General features: G+C 45.4%; 1 protein-coding gene across 1 annotated transcript in view; it reads left to right on the forward strand.

The window, feature by feature from the left end:
- LOC116833265 (uncharacterized) overlaps positions 1-6,281 on the forward strand; it is a 16,241-nt gene extending 9,960 nt beyond the window's left edge. Inside the window, exons 3-5 of the mRNA XM_032794685.2 lie at positions 3,843-4,002; positions 4,578-4,730; positions 5,807-6,281. Coding sequence (XP_032650576.1) covers positions 3,843-4,002; positions 4,578-4,730; positions 5,807-5,979 — 486 coding nt within the window. The 3' untranslated portion in view covers positions 5,980-6,281. The remainder of the gene's footprint in view (positions 1-3,842; positions 4,003-4,577; positions 4,731-5,806) is intronic.
- The last annotated feature ends 16,580 nt before the right edge of the window (positions 6,282-22,861 follow it).

Consider the following 22,861-nt stretch of genomic DNA (forward strand, 5'->3'; position numbering starts at 1 on the left):
TCAAAATTTCACAGGGCTTTTCCTGTTTACCTGGCCACTGCATCCGAGTTCAGCTTGCTGTCCAGAGCGGTCACAGTGGAGCACTGTGGGATACCACCCAGCCATGCTAACCCTAATCCGATATGGTAATACCGATTTTAGCGCTACTCCTCTCATTGGGGAGGAGTACAGAAACCAATTTAAAGAGCCCTTTATATCGATATAAAGGGCCTCGTAGTGTGGACGGGTACAGCGTTAAATCGGTTTAATGCTGCTAAAATTGGTTTCAACTCGTAGTGTAGACCAGGCCGCAGTGAGAAAGCTGCTACTGCTCCTTGCAGGGGCTTGGGTAATTAGACTCATGATCCATAGAGTGACTATATTAGAGAGCTTACAGTAGCACAGCTGCATCAGTGCTGCTGTAAATGCTCTAGTGCAGCCATAAGCTCAGAGCCTTGGGGTCTATAACATCATTTTCAGTTGCTGGTGGTTTGGAGCTCTGCTAATTATATTGACTTTTTTTTTAAACCTATATGAAAGAGTTTAATGCTGCCAGCCTTAAGGCCTCTGTAGTTAGCATCTGTTTAATGCTGTTATTCATATTTTAAAGCTACTGCAGTCAAGGAAAACAATCCAGCCAACTATTCTGGTTTGTCTGAACCATGCTTAATGCACGACTGGGGGAGGAGCAATAGTGTCTTTATGCTACCTTTGTGGCTCCTTAATTGGGGGGTTATTGTTGCCCTCCTCCCTTGCCCCCCAACACAATTTATAGAAGCCTCAGGCTTGCTGTAAGTTGCAGTCAGCTGCCATAGCCCCAAGGGATTTTCCCAGCCAGGGCTGGCTTTAGGAAGTGCAGGGCCCAATTCTAACATTTTTGGCGGGGCCCCGGCAGGGATGACTTAAGAAATGAAAGGCTTTTTTTTTTTTTTAGCAATCGGTTCCCTATAAAAAAAATCTGATTTAAGGGATGTGCCACAGTATGTATTTTTTGTACCAATAGGGTTACCATACTTCCATATTTTCCCAGGAGGAATTTTTAAATTTAAAAAAATTCTTCCCGGATGGTGATTTAAGAACCAAAAAGCCTGACATGTCCAGGAAAATACGGATGTATGTTAACCCTACCTAAAGTTCTTTTTTAAAAAGATGGGCCTGAACTAGAAATGAGCTCCGTTTCACATGTGTGGGTCCCTGCCACTCCCTGGGGGTGTGCTAGGGTGACCAGATGTCCTGATTTTTATAGGGACAGTCCCGATTTTTGAGTCTTTTTCTTATATAGGATCTTATTACCCCCCACCCCTGTCCCAATTTTTCACACTTGCTGTCTGGTCACCCTAGGGTGTGCACGTGAGGGTCCCAGCTGCTCCTTGCCCCTCTCATTGAAGCAAGTGTGCAGGGTTACTGCCCTGGGAACTCCAGGGCACCAGTAGACTTGGGGCTGGCTGGAGGCAGGGCAGGGGCTGGCTGGAGGTAGGGGCTGGCTGGAGGCAGGGCAAGGGGTGCCGGGCTGACTGCAGGCAGAGGGGCGTGGGGTGGGCTGACTAGCTTCAGGCAGGGCTGCGGGGGTGTGTGCAAGAGTTGGCAGGGCGGGAGACAGAGGAGTGCGGGACTGGCTAGCTTCAGGCAGGGGGGTGCAGCAGGGGCTGTCTGCGGGCAGGGGGTGCAGGTACAGGGGGTACAGCCCACCCTGCACGGTGAGTGCCTCCTCCTCCCCCCCACCATCGGGATAGCAGCAGCAGCAGCAGCCTGGGGGCTATGTAAAGAGCCCGGGGCTTCCCTGCTCCTACCGCCCCGACCCTTTAAATAGCCACGGGAGCCCTGGGGAAGTGGCGAGGCTCCAGGGGTTATTTAAAGGACTGGGCCAGCAGAGGCAGCTGCAGCCCTGGCCTTTTAAATAGCCCCCAGAGCCCCCTGCTAGCCCAGGGCTCTGAGGGCTATTTAAAGGGCCAGGGCATAGAAGCAGGGGTGCCCCAGGCCCTTTAAATAGACAAGGGAGCCCTGGGGAAGCGGTGGGGCTCCAGTGGCTATTTAAAGGGCTGGGATGGTAGAAGCAACGGGAGCCCTGGACTTTTAAAATAGCCCCCAGAGCCCTGCAGCCTTACCGCAGGGCTCCAGCAGTGGGGCTCTGGTGCCAATTTAAAGGGTCTGGGGCTCCAGCCCCTGCTTGGAGCCGCAGGGCCTTTAAAATTGCCCCCTGGGGAAGCTGGGCCACCCCTGTACAGCGCACCGGCTCTTGCCCATACACTGTGCTGGGGCTTGGGTGCGGGACCCTCTTAGGGGCAGGGCCTGATTCAGGGGAATTGGTTGAATTGGCCTAAAGCTGGCCCTGGTCCCAGCAGTCAGGGATCTCAGGGGCATATGACTTTTCTGCCGCATGCAGTTGCTCAGGTTATATCCCTTAAACAGGATCCTACAATGGGATGGCATAGAGCCACTATGCCAGGTAGCAGCCTCCTCACTTGCTGAGGCTGAGGATTTGGCCCTTTATTTAAAAGTTATCCTCTGTTTGCATTAGTAACAACACATTAGAATGTCAGAGCAGGAATATATTTCAATCCAAGGTATGCTATTTCATTTCACACAGCTTGGTAAGTTTTCTCAGACTAGCACAACAGAGCTGTGTGTGGGTTTCCACTACAATAGGGGAATTATTATTCAGTCACTTATTTATGAAACATTAATACTGAACACAACTCTTTACAAACATAAGCAAATTATCATGGGCTGTTGACTCACAGGAAGAGGGTGGTTAGTCCAAGTGTAATGGACAGAGTGGAAAAGTCAAAGGGAGTATTTAGGAGAGAGGAGGAGTTTAGGGGACAAAGTGTGGGAAGATGTTGGAAACAAAGGTAAGAAACTAGTGGCATTGTAATGGAACAGGGGCTTGAAAATGTAGTCAGAGGAGCACATGTTTAGGCTTTGTCTACACTAGGAAAGAGGACAAGAAGATGAAGCCCCTGAAGTGATGGGAGGAGTTGGGGTGATGTGCTCAGAGTGTGGGTGAGGAAGCTTTAAATCCCACCCTCCAGCAAAACAAAAATGTTGCTGGAAATCTTGTTTCATAAAATGGTGCACACCCTAGGGTTTTAAAAACAGCACCTTTTCCCCCAAACAGAGCCTCAGTTCTGAGCTTCAGCTCACTTGGCATTCTCCTTTTAGAATATCACATAGCTTTTTCATTTTCTGGACCATGCTTGAGGATAAAGATACCCACATGGGATGTTTTCCTTCCAATCACAAGACATCTCAACTTGGAGAATGCCAGGAAGGGCTCTCCCTCTGGATCACTAGTGGCCCACAGACCAGAGCTTGGGAATCTCCACTAAAAAGAAATATCCCTGGAAGGACTCATACTTTTCCCATGTGTTGGAAGGAACTCATGGCCCCACGGTATTGAATCCCTTATTATAAAGGCCACTTTTAATTGCTGGTGCCTGTAAAGTATAGACCAGAGGTAGGCAACCTATGGCACATGTGCCAAAGGCGGCACCCAAGCTGATTTTCAGTGGCACTCACACTGCCTGGGTCCTGGCCACTGGTCCGGGGGGGCTCTGCATTTTAATTTAATTTAAATGAAGCTTCTTAAACTTTTTAAAAACCTTATTTACTTTACATACAACAGTAATTTAGTTATATATTTCTAGAGAGAGACCTTCTAAAAACATTAAAATGTATTAATGGCACATGAAACCTTAACTTAGAGTGAATAAATGAAGACTCAGCATACCACTTCTGAAAGGTTGCCGACCCCTGGTATAGACTTTCCTGTAGCAATGAGCTGTACTCACTTGTAGACTGAAGAAGCTGAACTCCTCAGGTTGGGATGTCCTTACCATGCTCTCTTCTCTCCTCCTATCTAGCGGGGAAAGTTTCGTCCTCGTCTGCAGCAGCTGGTGGCCACTAACTCCAGTGAAGCGGTGGAAAGCTGTACAAGGAAAGCTTTCCAGCTCCTTCCAGACGTGGCAGCTGCCATTACTGAGCTGAGCCAGCTAAAGGCTGTGGGACCAGCCACAGCTTCAGGTAAGAAGTTGTGGGAGGGAGGGGATAAATCCAAGAGGGCCAGGGCCTGGCTATACCATTAGGTAAGAAATGGGAAGATTGTTCAGATTTTCCACAGCACTTCGTAAATGGCACCACCCAAACGGTGCTAGTTAGAGTGGGATCTGAAATCCTGATCTTTCCTGGATGATAAACACTTCTGGGAGACAGTATTGGCCCTAGAACTGAGCACTGGGGAAGAGAGAGGGGAAGCACCCACATCTGCAACCTAGTCTCAGTTTTTCCCAATCCAGCAAGTAGCCAAACTTGTTTCCAATGGCCAGTTCTTAGAGAGAGGACCTTCGCATATGCTTAGGGCTGTGTCTGGCAAAGGCAGCAAATCAAAGGCATCTGGGCTTGTACACGATGGTGCCTGCATATGAAGTTGTGGTTAGGTCTCTGGCTCAGTGTGTTTCCCTATGTGTTTGTGTAAAGCAGGGGCACATTCACATGTGGGAGGAATTAGAGACTGGCTCAAACTGCAAAATTGTAATCCTTATTTCAGTCCCCCACCTCTTCCTTTTCTCTGCTCAGCACCTTCTACTCTTCCCACTTAGCAATTCTAGCTGCAGGAGCCCCAGACGCTGCAGCATTTATGGCAGATGAAGCAATGGAGTCCATCCCCGGCCTCACCCCAGTTCAGTATACCCTCAAGCATTACATCCTCTACCTGGACAAGATCCAGCTCTGTGTCAAGAAACTAAACAAAGGTAAGGTTAGGTGGGGGTCACTACCCAGACCTCATAGGGGGTAAGGGAAGGAGGATTGCATCTCTCTGCTTTAGTTAAGTGTTTATGGTCTGAATTTCAGGAATTATTTGAACTGCAATGAACCCTTTAGTGCTCACAGTAAGGTTGTTGTTATGATACAAGCAAACAGTGGTGAGCACAAATGACTGGGAGTCAGGACCCTGGAGTCTATTCCTGTCTCTGCCACTGATTGCATAGTCTTGGCTAAATTACGTAGGCCCAGAGCCTCAAAGGCATTTAAGCACTTAACTCCCATCAATGGGAGTTAGACTCTTAAGTACCTTTGCAGATCTGGGCCCTAGTTTCTCTGTGCTTCAGCTTCCCCCACCTGTAAAATGAAATTAAAATTTACTTACCTCTGCCCAGTGCATTGAGATCCTCAGATGAAAATTGCCAAAAGTGCAACATTGTTGATATCTGGCATTTTTGCATCAAGTGATTAATTGAAAAGCAAATTAACAGAATTTCCTGGTTTCTTAGACCTGAACTTTGCAGTCACTGTAGAGCCATTCTCAGCAGCACCTGTATTGAAACAGCTGCTCTGCAAGATTTCCCTTATTAACCTTTCCTTGCCTTCTGTGCCCGCCATGAATTTGCATTGCCTTTTCATTCTCCCTTCCCTGCTCCCCTGGTCTGTGTCTTCCTTCTGGGTTTCCAAAGGTCTCAGTGTGGCAATTATTTTGTCCACTAAGTTTGCCTGCCCTGCTGTACTGTAGAACCATAGCAGCAGTAGGGTGATTGTAGACCAGGATTGCGGAGATCTTCTCCTGCACCCGCCTACGTGCACATCCATGAAACAGCACCAAAGTTGTATGGGAGCCCAGGAGAGATGCCGCAGATCTGGATCAATGTGCATTGGCAGAGCTGTGTGAAGGAAGTCTGTCTCATTCTAATCTGTACTATCAGCCTTTCACTTTACTGGGCCACATATCTTACCAAAAATTCATTTGGGAGATGAGGGAGACAGGGTAGGAATCAGTCTACATTTGGTTCTTCTACTGATGCAGAGTTTAATTGTCCCTTCTGATCTTTTCTAGTGGATATAGAGAAAGCATGGACTCCTCATCGTGTGGAGATGTGTCTCTGGGCCTGGGTTGTGGCACAGAAATTGTGTCCTTCACTGTTGCAGACTCTCAGCTCAGGGGGAGAGAAGGCAGATGAGGAGGCGGATGAGGGTGTTAGACCCACAAAGAAATGGAAAGCCAGGTGAAAACATTATCGGCCAGGAACCTAACAAGCATCACTCAGTGTTTGCCTCCTGTTATCCGATGCACAGTTTGACTAAATGCCAAAGCTGGACTCCTTGGGGAATCTAAATATTACCCTTTCTGGGGAGTCATTCAGGGAATGGGTCAAATTGATCAGGTGTGGGAAGAAATAAAGGGGAGCTCTTCTGTTTGAATCACTCCCCATTTGGAACCAAAGTTGATCTTTCAAATGGAGCCCTCTGCTTGGTGTGTGCAGTGATTTTTACAATAATTCATTAATAAACTTTTGATGGTTTTTGTAGTACCACATAGTTGGTGTTTGCTTGGCTGCGAATAGGATAATGATGTGTCAACGGAAAGTTCCCTCTCTCATACTGTACCTCTCTCGTCCCATCTCACCTACCTGCTAAACACGAATGGATCTTCCAGGATGCCATCCTGGCCCCAACTCTGGCTTCCTGGACCATTTACTTCCTTCATCTCCAATAATCCCATTGATTGAAGATTCCTCCAACTGGAATTGTATCATCCGAGTTCTTCCATCACAATAGCTGCATGTCATGATCATTAAAAGAGCTGGTGATCTGCTCAGCCATGAACAATAGTCAGACATCATGAAAGTCTCTGCTCTGGAGAGCTTATGCTCTGCGTGACCAACAAAATGCATTGAGACATCCAGAGAGGAAGTCACCATGGGTTTTATTTCCCCCTTCCTTCATATGAAGGGTTGCTGCTGCAGATAAGGAGTGAGGTGCAATATCCGGTTTATGTGCAGCTCCCCTTCCTAGCACATCTGTGGATGACTCTTGGGGCGATCCATGTCTTGTACCCCATTCAAGTGGATGAAACAAAGATGAAGGTTGTATGCGGTCAAACTGCCTTTCAGTGGCTCAAGAGAGCATGAATACCAGCCTCAGGGAAGCCTGTTAAGAACCAGGGCACAAACCCAAAATTGGTTGAGAGTTCTATTTAGATTTCACCACCAATTATCAAGTGTAAATTCATCATGCATTATAACTACCTTGTCACAGAGAGTCCACTTGGGTACTCCAATCTGTCAGCCAGGTAAGCCTATCTTTGTGATAGATGCTCCCTTACACCAAGGATCACAGCAATATTCAGGTTACTTCAAGTCCCAAAGGACAAGTCACTTATTCCCAGGTCAATTGCACTGTAGATCTCTCACCAAAGACAATGCTTGTAGCCAGTCCTGTAATAAACTATCTACATTTATATAGGAAACATAAATAAGAATTATTTACAAGGTTAAAGCAAGTGAACATACACACACACAAATAAGTTCCAATCTTACGTTTCAAAATGTAATAGATGCTTCTGTAATAAACAAGCTCTATATGCCCATTCGGGCTAAACCTGGCTAAGTACGGGGGTTCTCTTACTTATGCCTAGAAAACCTTGCCCTCAGAGTCCAAGCAGCATAGAGATAGAGATCCTTCTTGTTAAGGGGGTTTCTTCCCACTCCCCCTTGCACTTTGAGGGGAACTCAGCTGATGGTAAGAATTCACTTGCATGAGTCATCTTCATGGGGCAGAGAGGAGGGGGAGAAGAGAGCAAGCAACAGAGTCTTTTGTCCTCTACTGTTCCACATTAGTTTGTTTGGTGTTGATGGGTCTTCTCTTTTGGGCAGGACATTTGGTTAGAGACCAGCATTTCACACTAAATGTCTCACACCTGACTGGTGATTTACACAGAGGCACTCACAATGCAAACTTCCAAATATTATCTTACAATAAGTGACCCAGCTGTTATAAGGAGATTGATGCCTGCAGCAGCTCGCAAGCATTCCATAAAGTTTAAACACAGGCTTTTAAGTCTGATACCTATTTTAACAATACTAACGTACAGGTGAGCCAGACTGATTCCTGCTATGTGTTTATAATGTTTAGTTGAGACTTAGGGACCTTGGCATGGGCTGGGACCTGATCCCCCAGCACCCCATGTGCAACCTATTCCATCAGCTATTTGGTGTATCCTTTGGGTTACTAAATAATATCACTAAAGTTGCAGCCCTTTATATTTTCAAATTACTACCAATATTAAATTCATTCTGGGATGGCCCTATGTATTATGAGTTACTATGGACCTAGACTGTGCAGTAAGGCACTGATGACTTGCATGTCTGATTAGCATGGAATTTGGAGGCAGACTAGTAATTATGCGCCAGTGATAGCAGATCACAAAATCATTCAGCAGTTTTACTGGGTCGTTTAAAAACAAGCGTACAACAAATTGAAAATATCTGAGGCTATTTGCATTGTAGGAGAAACACCCCAACCCATGGCTCTGCAGGAGCCTTCTTGGACTGTGTAGTTAGCCAGCTGGAACTAGATACCTGGTGTGACAGAACCCAGATAAAGCTGTTGAAGCCTCTTTGAGAGAGGAGCAGAGGCTTGGAGAAGGAAGGTGCTACCATTTGTGCCTCTTAAGCTGCACAGGAACAGGATCTACAGTTGCAGAGTTGAGAGCTGTGCCGTGGCAGCTTCTTGGATACACAGGCATGGAAAAGGCAGACAGGGGCAGGCAGAGAGGTGGAGCTGAAGTATTGCAGGAAAACAGGAATGCAACATCAATAGATTGGGGTGACATCTCAGTAAAATGAGAAATTATGCAGCCCCTCGCACAACTGCATGGGTCAATTATACGCAGGGCTCAGTTTAGCCTTCCTGGGATACAGCTTAAGTTATTACTCTTTTAGAGATGGAAAAACTGAGGTACAGAAAGATGAAGTGAGTTGTCCAAAGCAGCTGGGGTTAAAACACAAGATTTCCTATTACCTGAGCCTTGCTCAGTCTAGACAGTGCCTATACATTTCCTCTAAGATGTTTTTTTGCTGCTGGAGCCCAAGTTACAGACACTTTGTAACCAAGGGACCTGTCTCCTGCTGCCAGAGGACAGCTGCTGCGTTAGCAGACTCTGCAGAATCCAAACTGCCTCACATCCAATAATGAATGAGTTTATTAGACAGTCAGGGACACTGGCTGACCTGCCCCAGAGTGGGAAGGGAATAGAGGTGAATGGGAAATGGTTATTTTGGGTTTGGAGGGTCAATAAAGAGCAGAGTCAGGAGCCAAAAGCCATCAAGAAAGCAAAGCTTGAGATAGAAAATAAGACTGTCCCCCCAGGCAAGCAGTGATGAGGCAGCCTTGAGGACAACAGATAGCACTCAGTCCAGCTCCTTGTCAGCTCCCAGAGGCTAATGGCTGCAGTGTGCATGGCATGGAATCCTTTGTATCTCTGGAGACGAAAGTGCCTTTCTGAGAAGTGCCTGGCATGCATGGCATGGTTCAGAAAACTTGCTGCAGTGATCACGATTTGCTATCAGTCAGGAACATTTCAGCTGCCTGGAGTTTTCTGCTCTAGCAATTTTCCTTTGGGCTTTTGCCCCTCCCACTTGTTTCCACATTTCCTGTTTTTTCTGGCAGCTCAACTGGGTCTAGATTCCTTTCATTCAAGATGCAAAGTGACTGGCTGGATAGCTGGGAGGATCTTCTTGGCCCAGTGAGAGCCTGAGTTTCCTCCCTTTAAAGTCAATTGCAAACCTTCCATTGACTTGGTGTTTAAAAATCAAAGTATGAAAGAGTATGGCTACACTATGGTGACTAAACCAGCATAGCTATGGTGCCATAGCTATGGATAACCCTGTAGCGTAGACACAGCCTACACCGGTAGAAGGGGTTTTTCTTTACTGTAGGAACACCTCCTCTCTGACTGATGGCCACTAGGTTGACAGAAGAATGCTAGACAGACACCTTGCTATGTCTACACAGGGTTAAGTTGGCATATCGACATAATTCCTGTGGATTTTTCACACCCATGAGCGTTGTAGGTATGTACCTATATTTTTAAGTGTAGACCAGGAATAAGAGATGGTCAAAGACCTCTAGGTCTGTTATATAGAACATAGACAGGGACTCAGAGTCCTCAGCACAAGGGGGCCAAGTGAAGCCTGACATGAATGTGTGCATGTCCCATAAGCCTTCAGGCCAGTTGTTCAATAATTGGGTATGAGCCAGTGCTAACAGATAATTTACATCAAGTGGTATCTCACATCTGAATTTGGCCCACTGAGCCTGAGTGTATGAGAGTGGTAGGCCTGGTCTACACTTAAAAATTAGATTGACCTAGGTATGTCACTCAAGACTGAAAAATTTCACACCTTGGCCATCATTGTTAGGTCGATCTAGCCATTGTGTAACCATGGCTAGGTCAACAGAGGAATTTTTCCGTTGACCTAGCTACCACCTCCTGTCGAGATGGATTAACTATATCAATGGAAAAACCTGTCCGTCAATGTATGAAGGTTCTACACTATAGCACTATAATTGCAACACTGCAGTGCCATAGCTGTGTCACTGTACAGGCTGTAGTGTAAGCATGCCCTTAAGTTAGACTCTCACTAGAGTATGCCTACATTACAGTCACACAGCTACAGCCCAGCAGCTATGCCACTGTCATGTAGATGCTTCCTGCATAGATGGGTTTTTCTGTTGGTGTAGATAATCCACCTCTCCCAGAGGCTGTGGCTAGGTCTGTGGAAGAGTTCTTCCATTGACCTGGCTGCCACTACACCAGAGTTTAGGTTGACCTAACTATGTTGCATGAAATTTTTCACAACCCTGAGCGATGTAGCTAGGTCAACCGAAGTTTAAGGGAACAGAGATGCATAGTGGAAGAAAAGCATCTGTGGGCGGGAGAGAGAGAAAATAAGGTGGTGCAGGTTAAAGACTAATTTACACTTTCTCATGACTCCTCTGACAATAATTCATACTGACAGTCTGCCGTACACCTAAGTAAGTGGGTCTAAGTAGGTCTAAGGAAGTTCTTTTCCATCTTTCACATTATCTCTGCATTTGGCTCAAGTGTATCCAAAAATACAATGAACCAAGTCTAGCCATCAAAGTTTTATAGTAAAACCTCTTGTGCTAGCGACCTACAGATACTCATTTGGTGAATTACCATAGAAAGGTTTCAGCATTGTTTATGACTTCCTGTCCTTGTCTATCTGTATCCTTGGTTATCTTTCTCTAACTCATCCACAAAGCCAGTGCTAAAGAGATGTCTATGGTAGTAATTTAAGGCTAGATTGCACAATCTTTACTTACACTGGGATAATGTAATTACTTGTTTAAGTGTACACCAACATGAGTAAGGGTTACACAATCTCACCCTTGATATTTGGCAACCATTTCCCCACAGATTCCCACTGATTTTTAAAGGTAAGATCTTTTGCTGGGGAGCTCAGAAACACTTAAGAGATCGATCTTCAGATGGTATAAATTGAAGATGTCTAACTAATGGCAGTTATTCCATTGCACCACAGCAGAAGAAGCCCAATCTATGGGGATTAGGATCTCCAGGAGGTCCTGATAAAATAGGTCTCTGAACTGGTGATCCTAATAAAAGTCTTAGCAAGTCAATAGAGCGTTTAAACCTGCTGAGGATCTGCCCTATCAAATGTCAGAGTGAGCATTCTCCAATTTCTGATTGGCAAAATCGAACTGGGACTCTCTTACTCAGAATAATGGCCGCATGTGAACTCATGCCAAAAACAAAAAAACAAAAAAAGAGGTGAATTCAAGCCAATTCTGTTATTTTGATACAAGTTTGTGTTTGGATGAGGCCAGAGATGTGGCCTGAAACAACAAGGGAGTCTGATTCCTAAAATGAAGAGCCTATTCTCTAAAGTGTTTTAGCCAAACAGATGTTCAAACAATTCAGCACTGCCAACTCTCAGGATAGTTGGAGTTTTTTCTCTAAGCCTCAGCTTCTGACGATTGCATGAGAATGTTGGCTTTCATTTGAACAAAAAACAAAACACACTTCTAGCCTTCCTGGTATGGTTTCAGAGGCAAAAACCCTCTGAAATACAAACCCTCATGGCTCAGATAGCAAAAGATGAACACAATGAACCCAACACGTATTATTTTTGAAGTCTCAGCTATGTTAAACCAGTCTCAGGATCTTTGATTGCTTGGGCTCGGCAAGTTTACCAACATTAATGCCTAATGTTAGGCACCTCCTGAAAAGTGCCCTGTTTTTCAGAGGTGCTGAGCAGCTGCAATGTCCAGTGAAGTCAATGGGAATGGCAAGTGCACTAAACAGGATCTCATTTAGGTGCCTAAATGCACATTAAGAGGGCAAAAAGGGCCACAGTGCCATTAAAAATCTCATGCACACAGCACCTAACTTTGAAATTTTTGACTAGAGAGGTAAACGGCCTGAATAAAAATCACTTCCCTTCTCAGTCAGGTTTGACTTTCTTTTATTTCTCAAGTAGAAACCTACTAGTTCCCCAGTCATCCATATAATCTCCTTTCCCCTGGAGGACTAAGATCTAATGCAAAAAAAAACAAGGCTTGAAAAACAAGACACTCTCTGGTCAACTTCCCTCATGCTTCTCAGAGAGCTGGAGTGCTCTGCCACTATCATCTTTGAGATCTTCTTTATACATCAAAAAAATGAGGGCAAGAAACATACCCGTCCTTTTCCACTTTGCAAGTCACCTTTGGAGACCATATGAAAATGAACTAACTTTAAAGAACTGAGCATCACTGCTTTTATACTCCTCCTCCACCCCGCCCATGTTTGTGGATCTCTACTGTTTATTTCCCCTCTGTGGGATAGGACTTAACTTCTATTAATAGTGACTATCCCCTCCTTGCCTGAGGCCTCTGCTGCTCTAGTCTTTCCAGGTCACTTGGCAGGTTGTTTCTGTCCTGCATGTTGGCCGTGATGGGAATCTGCTGAAGGCTACATAGATTGGAAGAAAAGGAGAGTGAAAAATCCTAGCCTGACTTTTGGGGAGTTGGGAACCACAGGATCATCTGCTCCTGAACGATCAACTAACCAGACACTGGTGGAGTGATAAGCCTGGCAAATCAAAGGCATTCCTAAAGTTATGTCTACACTAGCCTGTTTTCTGAAATGTGTCCCACTCTAGCCAACAGTAGTGCACTCCCACTAGTAATAGAAATGGTGGGACTCCAGGCACTCCCCGCTGTGCTAGACACCCCATCATCCAACCCTGCTTGGCGATGAGCATGAGACAATCTGAGCTTTGAGTGGCCAGTACAGATTGTAATTATTATAGAAGGATGACATATTTAAGCTTTTGTCTAGGAGATATCTGAGAAAGCAGCCACTGAGCAAAGAAAAAGATTGACAGAGATGAGGCTGCTATTAATAGGCCTTGGTTTTTAAAGAATGGAGAGGAGATGTTTATTCATAACTAGGACACCAGGGAGTGGCTATCTTTTGGGAAAATGCCAAGCAACACATAGGAAACACACTTGAGAAATTCTTATTAAGTCCTTGTAGAAGATCAAAAAACACTTCTGGATGCTGATATGTCAATTACAAGCACAAACACTAATTGGGGAGCAGCTCCCTCAGTTTAGGGGGAGGGATCAGAAACCATTAATCACGTTGTAATTAACTGAGGGTATTAGCAGCACAGTGCATGTCAATCAAGATATCCAACCCTTGACTCACAAAGGCTCTGAGATCTATTGAACTGACAAGTCAAAGGAGATACTACTGAACTTGTGGAAGGAAGAGATGTGAATTGATTGGCTCACTCAGTCCATCACTGAGATGCGAGACTTCTGCTGCAATTAAAATACTCAATCTATTGACTAAGCAGGACTAGAACAGGCTAGTCTGTTGCTCAGGCTTGAAACTCATTTATTTGGATTTTATCTCTAGTTTCTTGATCAAGCCAACCTTGGTTTATTTAAGCTAATGGGAATTGTAGAACATCATGGGGAGCAGGTACAGCTGGCCATTTCCAGAGGAAGGAAGCTCAGAGGCAGCAGAATGGGGATAGAAGCGCCAGCATTTTGGATCTGTCACTGGAGCCTCAGTTTGCTACTCCTGCTAGCATTTCTTGTTGTCAGTGATTGGGTGGGTGCCTATGAGTTCTCCCAGCTCAGGAGCATGCTTCTAAACAACATACTGTCTTCAAGAACCAGAGAGCTAGTGTCCTCACTTTGCTTGGAGGTTTTCTGTCACTCCTGAAGGACCAACCCTCAAAAGGCAGCTATGCCAATGTATCATCTTGGGGCAGAGTTATTACTGTATCTGAAATCTTACCACTCCCTCTCACTTATTAGGGGCCAACTGTTTGGCATGCCAGTAGTACTGCTTCTCTTCCAATTTTCTGGCACTTAGTTATTTGCAACTATTACATCCACAGAGGAAGGAAGGTCCACTCATGAGGGCACTTGCCTGGGACTCCGGAGACCAAGGTTTAATTACCTGCTCTGCCACAGACCTTGGGCAAGTCACTTAGGCCCAGACTTTTAAAGGTACTGAAATCTGTGGGAGCTGGGTGCCTAAACAACTTTACAAATCCAGCCCTTAGTCTCTCGGTGCTTCAGTTCCCTGTAAAATAAGTGTCAAAGTTCAGGGCACACTGCACTCATATTCCTGCTCCATGGTTCCTCGATGGCTCCCACTCTGAGCTTCTGGCTCCTCAGACATCACCTCTCTTGGGCAGAAACCCAAGACTTTTTCCCTCCTGAGCAAGGTTTTTCGAGGCTGCACAGTTCCCTGCCTGCTACTTTGTATCCCCAGCAAGACAGACTTCCTAGACAGACCAGTGTCTGCACTTTGCTATCTCCCTTAAGAGACTGTAAGCAGCATAATTGCTCATAGTTACAAAGAGCTAGGTGGTAATTTATAAGCAAGCACATTTATTCTTAAGGTAAAATCATTACTGAGAAAACATTAAAAACCACAGTAGCTGTATGCATGCTAAAAAGCTTACCAGACCCAGTCACCCCAACTCCAACCTCAAGCTCTGTCATGTGTCAGTCCTTCCAATCCTTCCCCATGGATTAGGGCCCCTTTTGGACAGAAGGTTCTGTCTATTTGCCAGATCAGAAAGAAGGCCCCAAGTCAGTTAAAAACTCAGGCTATTTACCTACAAGTCCTTTCTTTGTTTGTCTCTGAAGAATGTAGTCTGAACTAGGATATGAAGCCTCCCAGATGGTGGTACCTCTTGGGGGGAGGGAAAGCAGAGTTAGTTTATAACCTGTCCAATTTGCCTTAATCACCACCCGATGTTTTTAGTTCCCAGAGGAGCTGTGGTAGCCTCCTGCATGGAGTAGAACACAACCATACATAAACTATTCATTTAAAACAATGGACCTCAAAGATACTGCATGAGGCTGCAATATTTGTCACATCTCCCCCATAAAGAAGTTACATATGTATTATTGTGGGCTGGGATTGTATGTGATACCATAAGGCCATTCCAGGAAATTGCCATACCTGTCACAAGTCTTTTAGTTCTCTATCTTACAGAGATATTGGGAGGTTATATACATTAGAGAGTGTCAGCTATTGGATAATGGAAGCCAGATAAATTCCTTGGCTGGAAAAGCTAGACAGATATTGTTTCTCTACCCATAAGTCTCTGAATTGGATTCTAGTAAAGCATAGTGAGTTGTGCTGTAATATTCTAAGAATGCTAAATATGGATCTCTTTAATCCAAAGACTAAAATACATAAATCAAGTTATTTGCTGTTTGTACAGCCTTTTCTACTAGCCCCATGCTCCCCTTGACTGGGCAGAGTTAGGAACTTGAACTTGTCCAAGAGAACTGCTGAAATGAGCCGCTTGTGAATCATTATCCATTGTGAGCTCGTCAGCCATCCCCTGGTGTGAATGCTGTGATTTGCAGTGTGTTGTTACACTGTTGCTTGATGGGTCATGTAACAGCTCAGTTTCAAAGATGTCCTGGGTGCACTTCTCACCACACCTTTTCACTTACACATTCCCTGTCCATGAACATGAGAACGGCCGTACTGGGTCAGACCAAAAGTCCATCCAGCCCAGCGTCCTGGCTTCCACCAATGACCAATGGTAGGTGCCCCAGAGGGAGTGAACCTAACAGGTAATGATCAAGTGATCTCTCTCCTGCCATCCATCTCCACACTCTGACAAACAAAGGCTAGGGATGCCATTCCTTACCCATCCATCGCCCCAGAAAGTCCTGAGACCTCCTCCTCAGTCTCCTCCTGCCACTGGCCAAGATGACCATCCAGCAGTCTCAGAGGAAGAAGCTGGATGGGCTGGTTCTTTAGAATCCTGGGGGCCCAATTTGTAGCCCTTCAACTGTTCACCCATCTCCATGGAGTTCCTTTTGGGCAGCATCCACTAACTCTTGGGATACTTTCTCACGTTGTGAGTGTTGTCTCCGGTTCTCAGCTTGGTGTCACCCTCTGGATCCCTTCTTTTGGCCCACTCTGTATTCTTTGCCCCCCTCATCCCCCAATTCATTGATTTCTGGGCTCTGCAGTCTCTCCTCTGAGGTGAGGGGAGGGGCCTTGTTTTCCTTGTCAGCTCTGCTCACATAGGCTGATTGTAGCTCTGTTGGGTTTTAGAAGCATATGCCATCAGGCAATCATCTTGCAGGACAACCCCCAACCCATATGAACATGCATTAACTGAGATCTTCAGTTCTTAATCCTGAAGTATTTCAATACCAGTGCTTCTGTGACAGCTTGTTTCTAAATAGCTGGCTTTTGCTAGCCATCACTGCTATCCTGTACCACACACAACCAGAATTCTGAGGAGACTTAAGTAACAAGTGATGGGTGAATCTGTTTAAATAAGTTAATGAACTCATTCATCTCCATAATAACTTTTCATTTTAGGTCCTTTTCAACTATGCAGTTGCTTCCACCTTTCTAGAGCTGGGTCAGACTCCTTTGTCACCAAGTATATGTCTAACATAACTAATCTCAACCTAGTTTGGCAGCTGTTGCTGTTCAATTTAAGGCTTTACAATTTTTCATTGCTGGAGAACACTGCAGTTTCTTATTGTGCTCTTAATCATTTTCACCCCTTGTGAGGAGACTGTCAATTCCACCCGATCCAGATCCTCAAATATTCAGGACATGATGTTTTTGTACACTTTTGGCAGGGGTGGTCCCCAAGGGAAAGTTGCTTAAAAATATCTACTTAGAGGGGAGTTGAAGGTGTTGAGTCAAATCTGCCAAAAACCCTTAGCTTGTACCCAAAACCAAAAACACTCTTGTATTTCAAAGTGTATTTGTCACCCAGGGGACAGCTCACCCCAATCAGCAAGGAGGAGGAAGAGGAAAGGCCAAGGAAAATCAGAGTGGGTGAGGAGAGAACAGGAAATCCACAACACACTGGGGAAATGTCCATGGCACAGATGGTACAAAATTCCTTCCATCAAGTGTTGTTGAGCTCCTCAAGTGTTCTCGCGGGGAGGGGTAGGGGGTGTGCAGACTCACATTAGATACCCTTACTTGGATCTATACCAATCCTGAGCTTGTTTGATTTTATTATAGTGACCATACTATTAATCAGAGCTGGTCTCTACCCTTTGTTTATCGTTTTCTCTCTAAAGGTAGACTTTGCATTCTAGAAAAGGAGTCAGAATGTTTGCAGTGTCACACTTTCATTTGAGAAGTGCAGTTTTCATTAGCCCTGCAAATAACCAATGTTCTTTACAATGCAAGGGCTATATTTCTCAATAACCTTGACCTGGCTATCAGTTATACTATCAATATCTTGGGTTCCACTTTGTCCATCCGCCCAAATTCACATAACAGCTTTAACACATAGGACTGCAACATGACAATCAATGGTCTCACCTGGCAGATGGATTCTTGCAAAGAGAACATCATTTTCCCAGGTAACACTCTTGCCAGGATTAGAGTAATCTTGGAATTAATGAATGATCCTATCTAGCTGTTTGCAATCCCCTTCATGGTCCTACTAACACATACAATAGCTCTTCAAACCCACTGCATGCAGCAGAGTGAGAAACTTCACTCCTTCCAGTTTCTCTGCAACTCCGTAGCTTCCAGAAAAACTTATAAGCACTGCAACTACCTCCTCCAGTTTCCTGATCCCACTTATCTGACATAAGGCTAGGTTAGAAAAAGACAATGATCAGAGGTGACTGTTATATTCCCTGTTTGTTTGTGGGCTTCACTTTATAGCCTCTTGTGAGCACCCACCATGTTGATTAGGGAGCCAGAAGATGAAGCCAAATACAATTCCCCCAGATGGGGTTTGCAATTAGGGAATTAGTCTCTGCTGAGTTTTCACCGTTCACAATCATTGTGATATTCCTGTGCCTTTGAACAATAGTAAACAGCAAGGCCCCTATAGGATAACAAGACTCTGAACAATAAACAGCTTATCAGCCTGACTTAGTGGATAAGGTACCAGTCTGGAATTTAGGACAGCCAGCTGCTGGCCCATCTTTGACTTGCTGATTAGTGACCTTGCCCAAGTCACTTGCTCTCTTTCTGACCTGACTTATCCCCATGATTAAAATGAGGGTAATTAGCCACACCTTTATAATGTGCCTGAAATTGAGGGAAGGAAATGCCATGAGGGTTCGATGTATTCCATAATGATTAGCAGTATAAAGAACTAATTATAAGGCAAGTTCAGTATTTTTTTATTTTTTCTCTCTTCCCAAAGGAAGGGCATGAAGCTGATATGCTGTATAACTCTGGCTGGATCTAAAGCATTTGATACACTGACTCATGGAAATCTTATGAGGAAAATCAGTTCAAAGTGGCTGGGATATAAGTGTTGTCACATGCAGGCTGAAGGTCTGTGAACAAAAGGCACGACAAATGGTAATGTATTGGGGGGGGGGGTGATCAGTTGCTGCAGGGAGCAGGGTAGGCCTGATTTCATTGTTAATGCTCTGACTGCAGAAGTAAACAGCATGCTAATTAATTTAACAGCTGACAGAATTAGCAGGCATCACAATGCAAACAGAGTGAGAAGGGGGGATGATCATTCAATGGAGCAGAGGTGTTGGAAACCACAGAATGAGATTCTGGAAAAAGCGGACAGAATTCATTGTGGGGAAAAGATAGGAAAGTTGATCAAGGGGAGTGAGACTGTGTGTGTGTGGTGCACTATACCTGTAGGTATGGGACACACACATTTACATTGCTGTGAATTTGGGTGGGTGGATAGACAGTGCACTGCTCTGTCTGTGGGTGGGTGTGATTGTACAGCATTTGTGGGTGGGTGTACAGCATACTGCTCATAGACTCATAGGTCAGAAGGGACCAATATGATCATCTAGTCTGACCTCCTGCACAAAGCAGGCCACAGAACCCTACCCATCCACTTTTATAACAACCCCTAACCCATGACTGAGTTATTGAAGTCCTCAAAATTGTGGTTGAAGACTCAAGCTGCAGAAATCCACCACAAGTGACCCTGCCCCACCGCCAGAGGAAGGCGAAAAACCTCCAGGGCCCTGCAAGCTGCCTGAGGAAACTCTTCCCGCCCCAAATATGGCGATCAGCTAAACCCTGAGCATGTGGGCAAGACTCACCAGCCAGCACCCAGGAAGAATTCTCTGCAGTAACTCAGATCCCACCCATCAAAACATACCCTCACAGACCATTGAGCAGACTTATCTGCTGATTAATCCAGATCAAATGTGCCAAATTAAACTATCCCGATCATAACATCCCCTCCATGATATTTATCAAGCTTAGTCTTAAAGCCAGATAAGTCTTTGCCTCCACTACTTCCTTGGAAGGCGGTTCCAGAACTTCACTCCTAATGGTTAGAACCCTCGTCTAATTTCAAGTCTAAACTCCTAATATCCAGTTTGTCCCCTGTTTGCTTCGGCTACATAGTACTAAACTTAAATAATTCCTCTCCCTCCCTAACGTTAATCCCCCTGATATATTTATATAGAGCAAGCATATCCCCCCGGAGCCTTCTTTTGGCCAAGCTAAACAAGCCAAGCTCTTTGAGTCTCCTTTCATAAGGCAGGTTTTCCATTCCTCGGATCATCCTAGTAGCCCATCTCTGAACCTGTTCCAGTATGAGCTGGTGCCCACATTGTGTATGCTTTAAAATACATCCTGATAGACAGCTAGAGAAGGTGCCTGAGACACCGGAACTCCATCAAACTTCCTAACAGGCACAGAACACCGGCTCAGAGAGGGCCTTCTGGAAAGATTCTCCAGGGACTCGAAGTCACAGTTCAGGGCAACTTGTGGCTCATTGAGGGCACTTGCACTAGGTTGCGAGCTCCCAGGCATCAACCTCTGGATAGAGACCTGTATCTCTGTCCCTTCTAACAGAGGGTTTTCCAGGCTGCACAGTGTCTTGCCTTCACTGTGATATCCCCAGCAAGCCAGACTACCTAGCCAGACCAATGCCTGCACTTTGCTTTTTCTATGAAGACTACAAACAAGGTAATTGGCAGCAGTTAGGAGTTACTGCACAACTCTCTCCAAGCAGGCACACTTATTCTTCGGGTGAAAGCATTCCCAAGAACATATATAAAAACAACAAAAGTTCTTATATGCATGCGAACTCTTTCAGAGGTCACCCATTAGTCCTATGGGGCCACAGTAGGCCAAAGTCCTTCCAACCCTTCCTAGGCAGGATTGGGGACCCCCCTGGACAGAAGGTTCTGTCCATTTAGTCAGTGGATCAGAAAGAAGGCCCCGAGTCAGCTTAAACTCAGGCTATTTATACAAAAGTCTTCTTTGCCTTTGGTCTCTGGAGAATCCAGTTTGACCCAGTACAGGGGAGCCTCCCCAGGGGGTGGCAGCTCTCTGGAGTATTACAACCTGAGTGAATTTGCCTAGTTACCCCTCCCCGTTCTTAGTTCCTGGAGGGCTGTGGTTCCCCTCACCCCCAATGCAATCATATACAAACCTGGTCCACAACGATACATACATTAATACAGTGGGGTCACCCAAAGAGATTGTAGGAACTTGCCATCTCTGTCACCTCTCCCCACTAAAGGAATGGGTGTAACTAAGGTGCTTGACCTGCATCCTAGAAGAACCCACAGGTTTATTGCTGGAGGGCATGTCATAATTCTGCCATGGACTGGGCAGTGCACCGCAGCTGCTTCAGTGTCCCTACTTTTGGCTGGAGACACTGCCATCCCCATGCTCTGTGCTGCCTCTGGGTCCCTGGTAAGGGTAGGCAGAGAGCTTATTTCCCTCGCATGGGCTTCAGGATTCAGAGAATTTCCCTTCAAGTCAGTTGATCTCATCCCTACCCTGGAGCAGGCAGCTCTCTCACCCCCTCTCTCCTCAGGTATTCATTTGCATACACTGGGAATGGAACCTGATTCCTCTTGGATACTGGGGTGGGGGGGCGGCAGGAGGAGGGGGAAGCCACTGCCCTCCTCCTGGTCAGCCAGCCTGTTTGCATTTTGTCTGATAGTCCCTTGCCTGTCAGGAGCTCACTGAGGGTCTGCCCTCCTGCTTTTAAAGCCTTAACATCATTCCCCAAAAGCAAGGAATATGGAATATCTACACCCAGCCACCTGACCCCTCCTGGGTCTGCACAGAAATCTGTTCTGTAGGTGGAGCACTGTGAAGGTGTCTACACCAGGGACTTTAACCCAAATTTCACCCCCTGGGAGCATTTGATGTGGTTTCACAACATAGAGCTTAACTCTAGTCTCAGCAGCCCCAAAGTCTCTCCATTCAGTCACTCCCACTGGTGTCTCGAGGCAGGTGCAGCCAGACATGTGGGTGGTGCTTCGGGGAGTGGTTGGCTCAGCGTGAGCATTAGATGCCATCAGGGGACTGGCTGTGCAACTCCTTCCCTCCAGAGATTCAGTCACACTGTTAACTCTGTGAGGTTGGGGTACAACTGGTCTTCCCAGCAGTGCACTGGGCAATCCCTGGCAAAGTGACCCCACTGGCCACATATGAGTCACTGCTTTTCCCAACTCACTCTGGGGCTTCTCAGAGGTGGCTTCCCTTTGCTTGGACCCAATCCCTGTCTTCTGAGCTCATTCCATTCCTGTTAGGTTTTCTATCAAATCCAGGCTGACTAGCCACATAATGGTCTGCCTATTTCCCAGCTATGGTTACATCTCTGGATTATTGTCCATTAGCCATGATTTCAAGTCAGGGTGGCAGAGTTTATAGAAACATTCTATACCCATTAATTTGTAGGCCTCATCAATTGTGGTTTTTACCCCACCCCCACTGTGACGTTATTGACATGAACTATCACCATATAGATCATTGTTGCAACCAACGTCCTGTAGTTGCACCAAATCTTGTACAAAGGAGGTCATCCAAGGTGTCTATGGAAAGGTTGTAATTTACTGGTAATGATTATGCTGTCTGTATGTGTGTATCATTTTTGTATTTGAAGTTATGAATATTGGCTATGTACTTGTATCTCAATGTGTTTGATTCTTAGTAGCATCAGTTAAGTCTTTGGTCAGCTTCTTGAGAAAGGGCTATTCTCAGTAAGTGCCCAACCAAGAAACACTTAACTGACAATGGACTTTGGGAGATGCCAATACACATCTGAGCTTTCCTGGGAACGTTCAAACTAATATCGCAAACAATGGTGTTGGCCTGCAAAAAGCTGAATCTTCAGGGACATGTGACTTGCTCAGGTGACTACAAACTCCATCTTGTTGCTGTGATTTTGCACAGAAAAACAAAGGTGTTTCCATCCACAGGAGAGAGAATATAAAAAAATGGAGAAGCTTCCAAGGCCTATCTTCAGCTGGCTCAAGAGATGGCCTCTCCATCCCAAAATGATGCCTGAAAGAAACTGAAACAAAGGACAGTAGCTACAGGGATGTGAGTGATTGCTGGACCCAGACCATAAACTACAATGTTGGTCTGAAACGATTGGGCCCAGACTAGGAAGGAGTCTAGTCTGTGAAAGAACTTTATCAGAACATCTCTGAGGGTGAGATTTACCTGTATTTAGTCTCCTACTGCATTAGGTTTAGACTTGCATGTTTTGTTTTATTTTGCTTGGTAACTTACTTTGTTCAGTCTGTTATTACTTGGAACCACTTAAATCCTACTTTTTATATTTAATAACATAACTTTTGC

This window comes from Chelonoidis abingdonii, chromosome 9 (genome assembly GCF_003597395.2).
Source record: "Chelonoidis abingdonii isolate Lonesome George chromosome 9, CheloAbing_2.0, whole genome shotgun sequence".
Lineage (NCBI taxonomy): Eukaryota > Metazoa > Chordata > Testudines > Testudinidae > Chelonoidis > Chelonoidis abingdonii.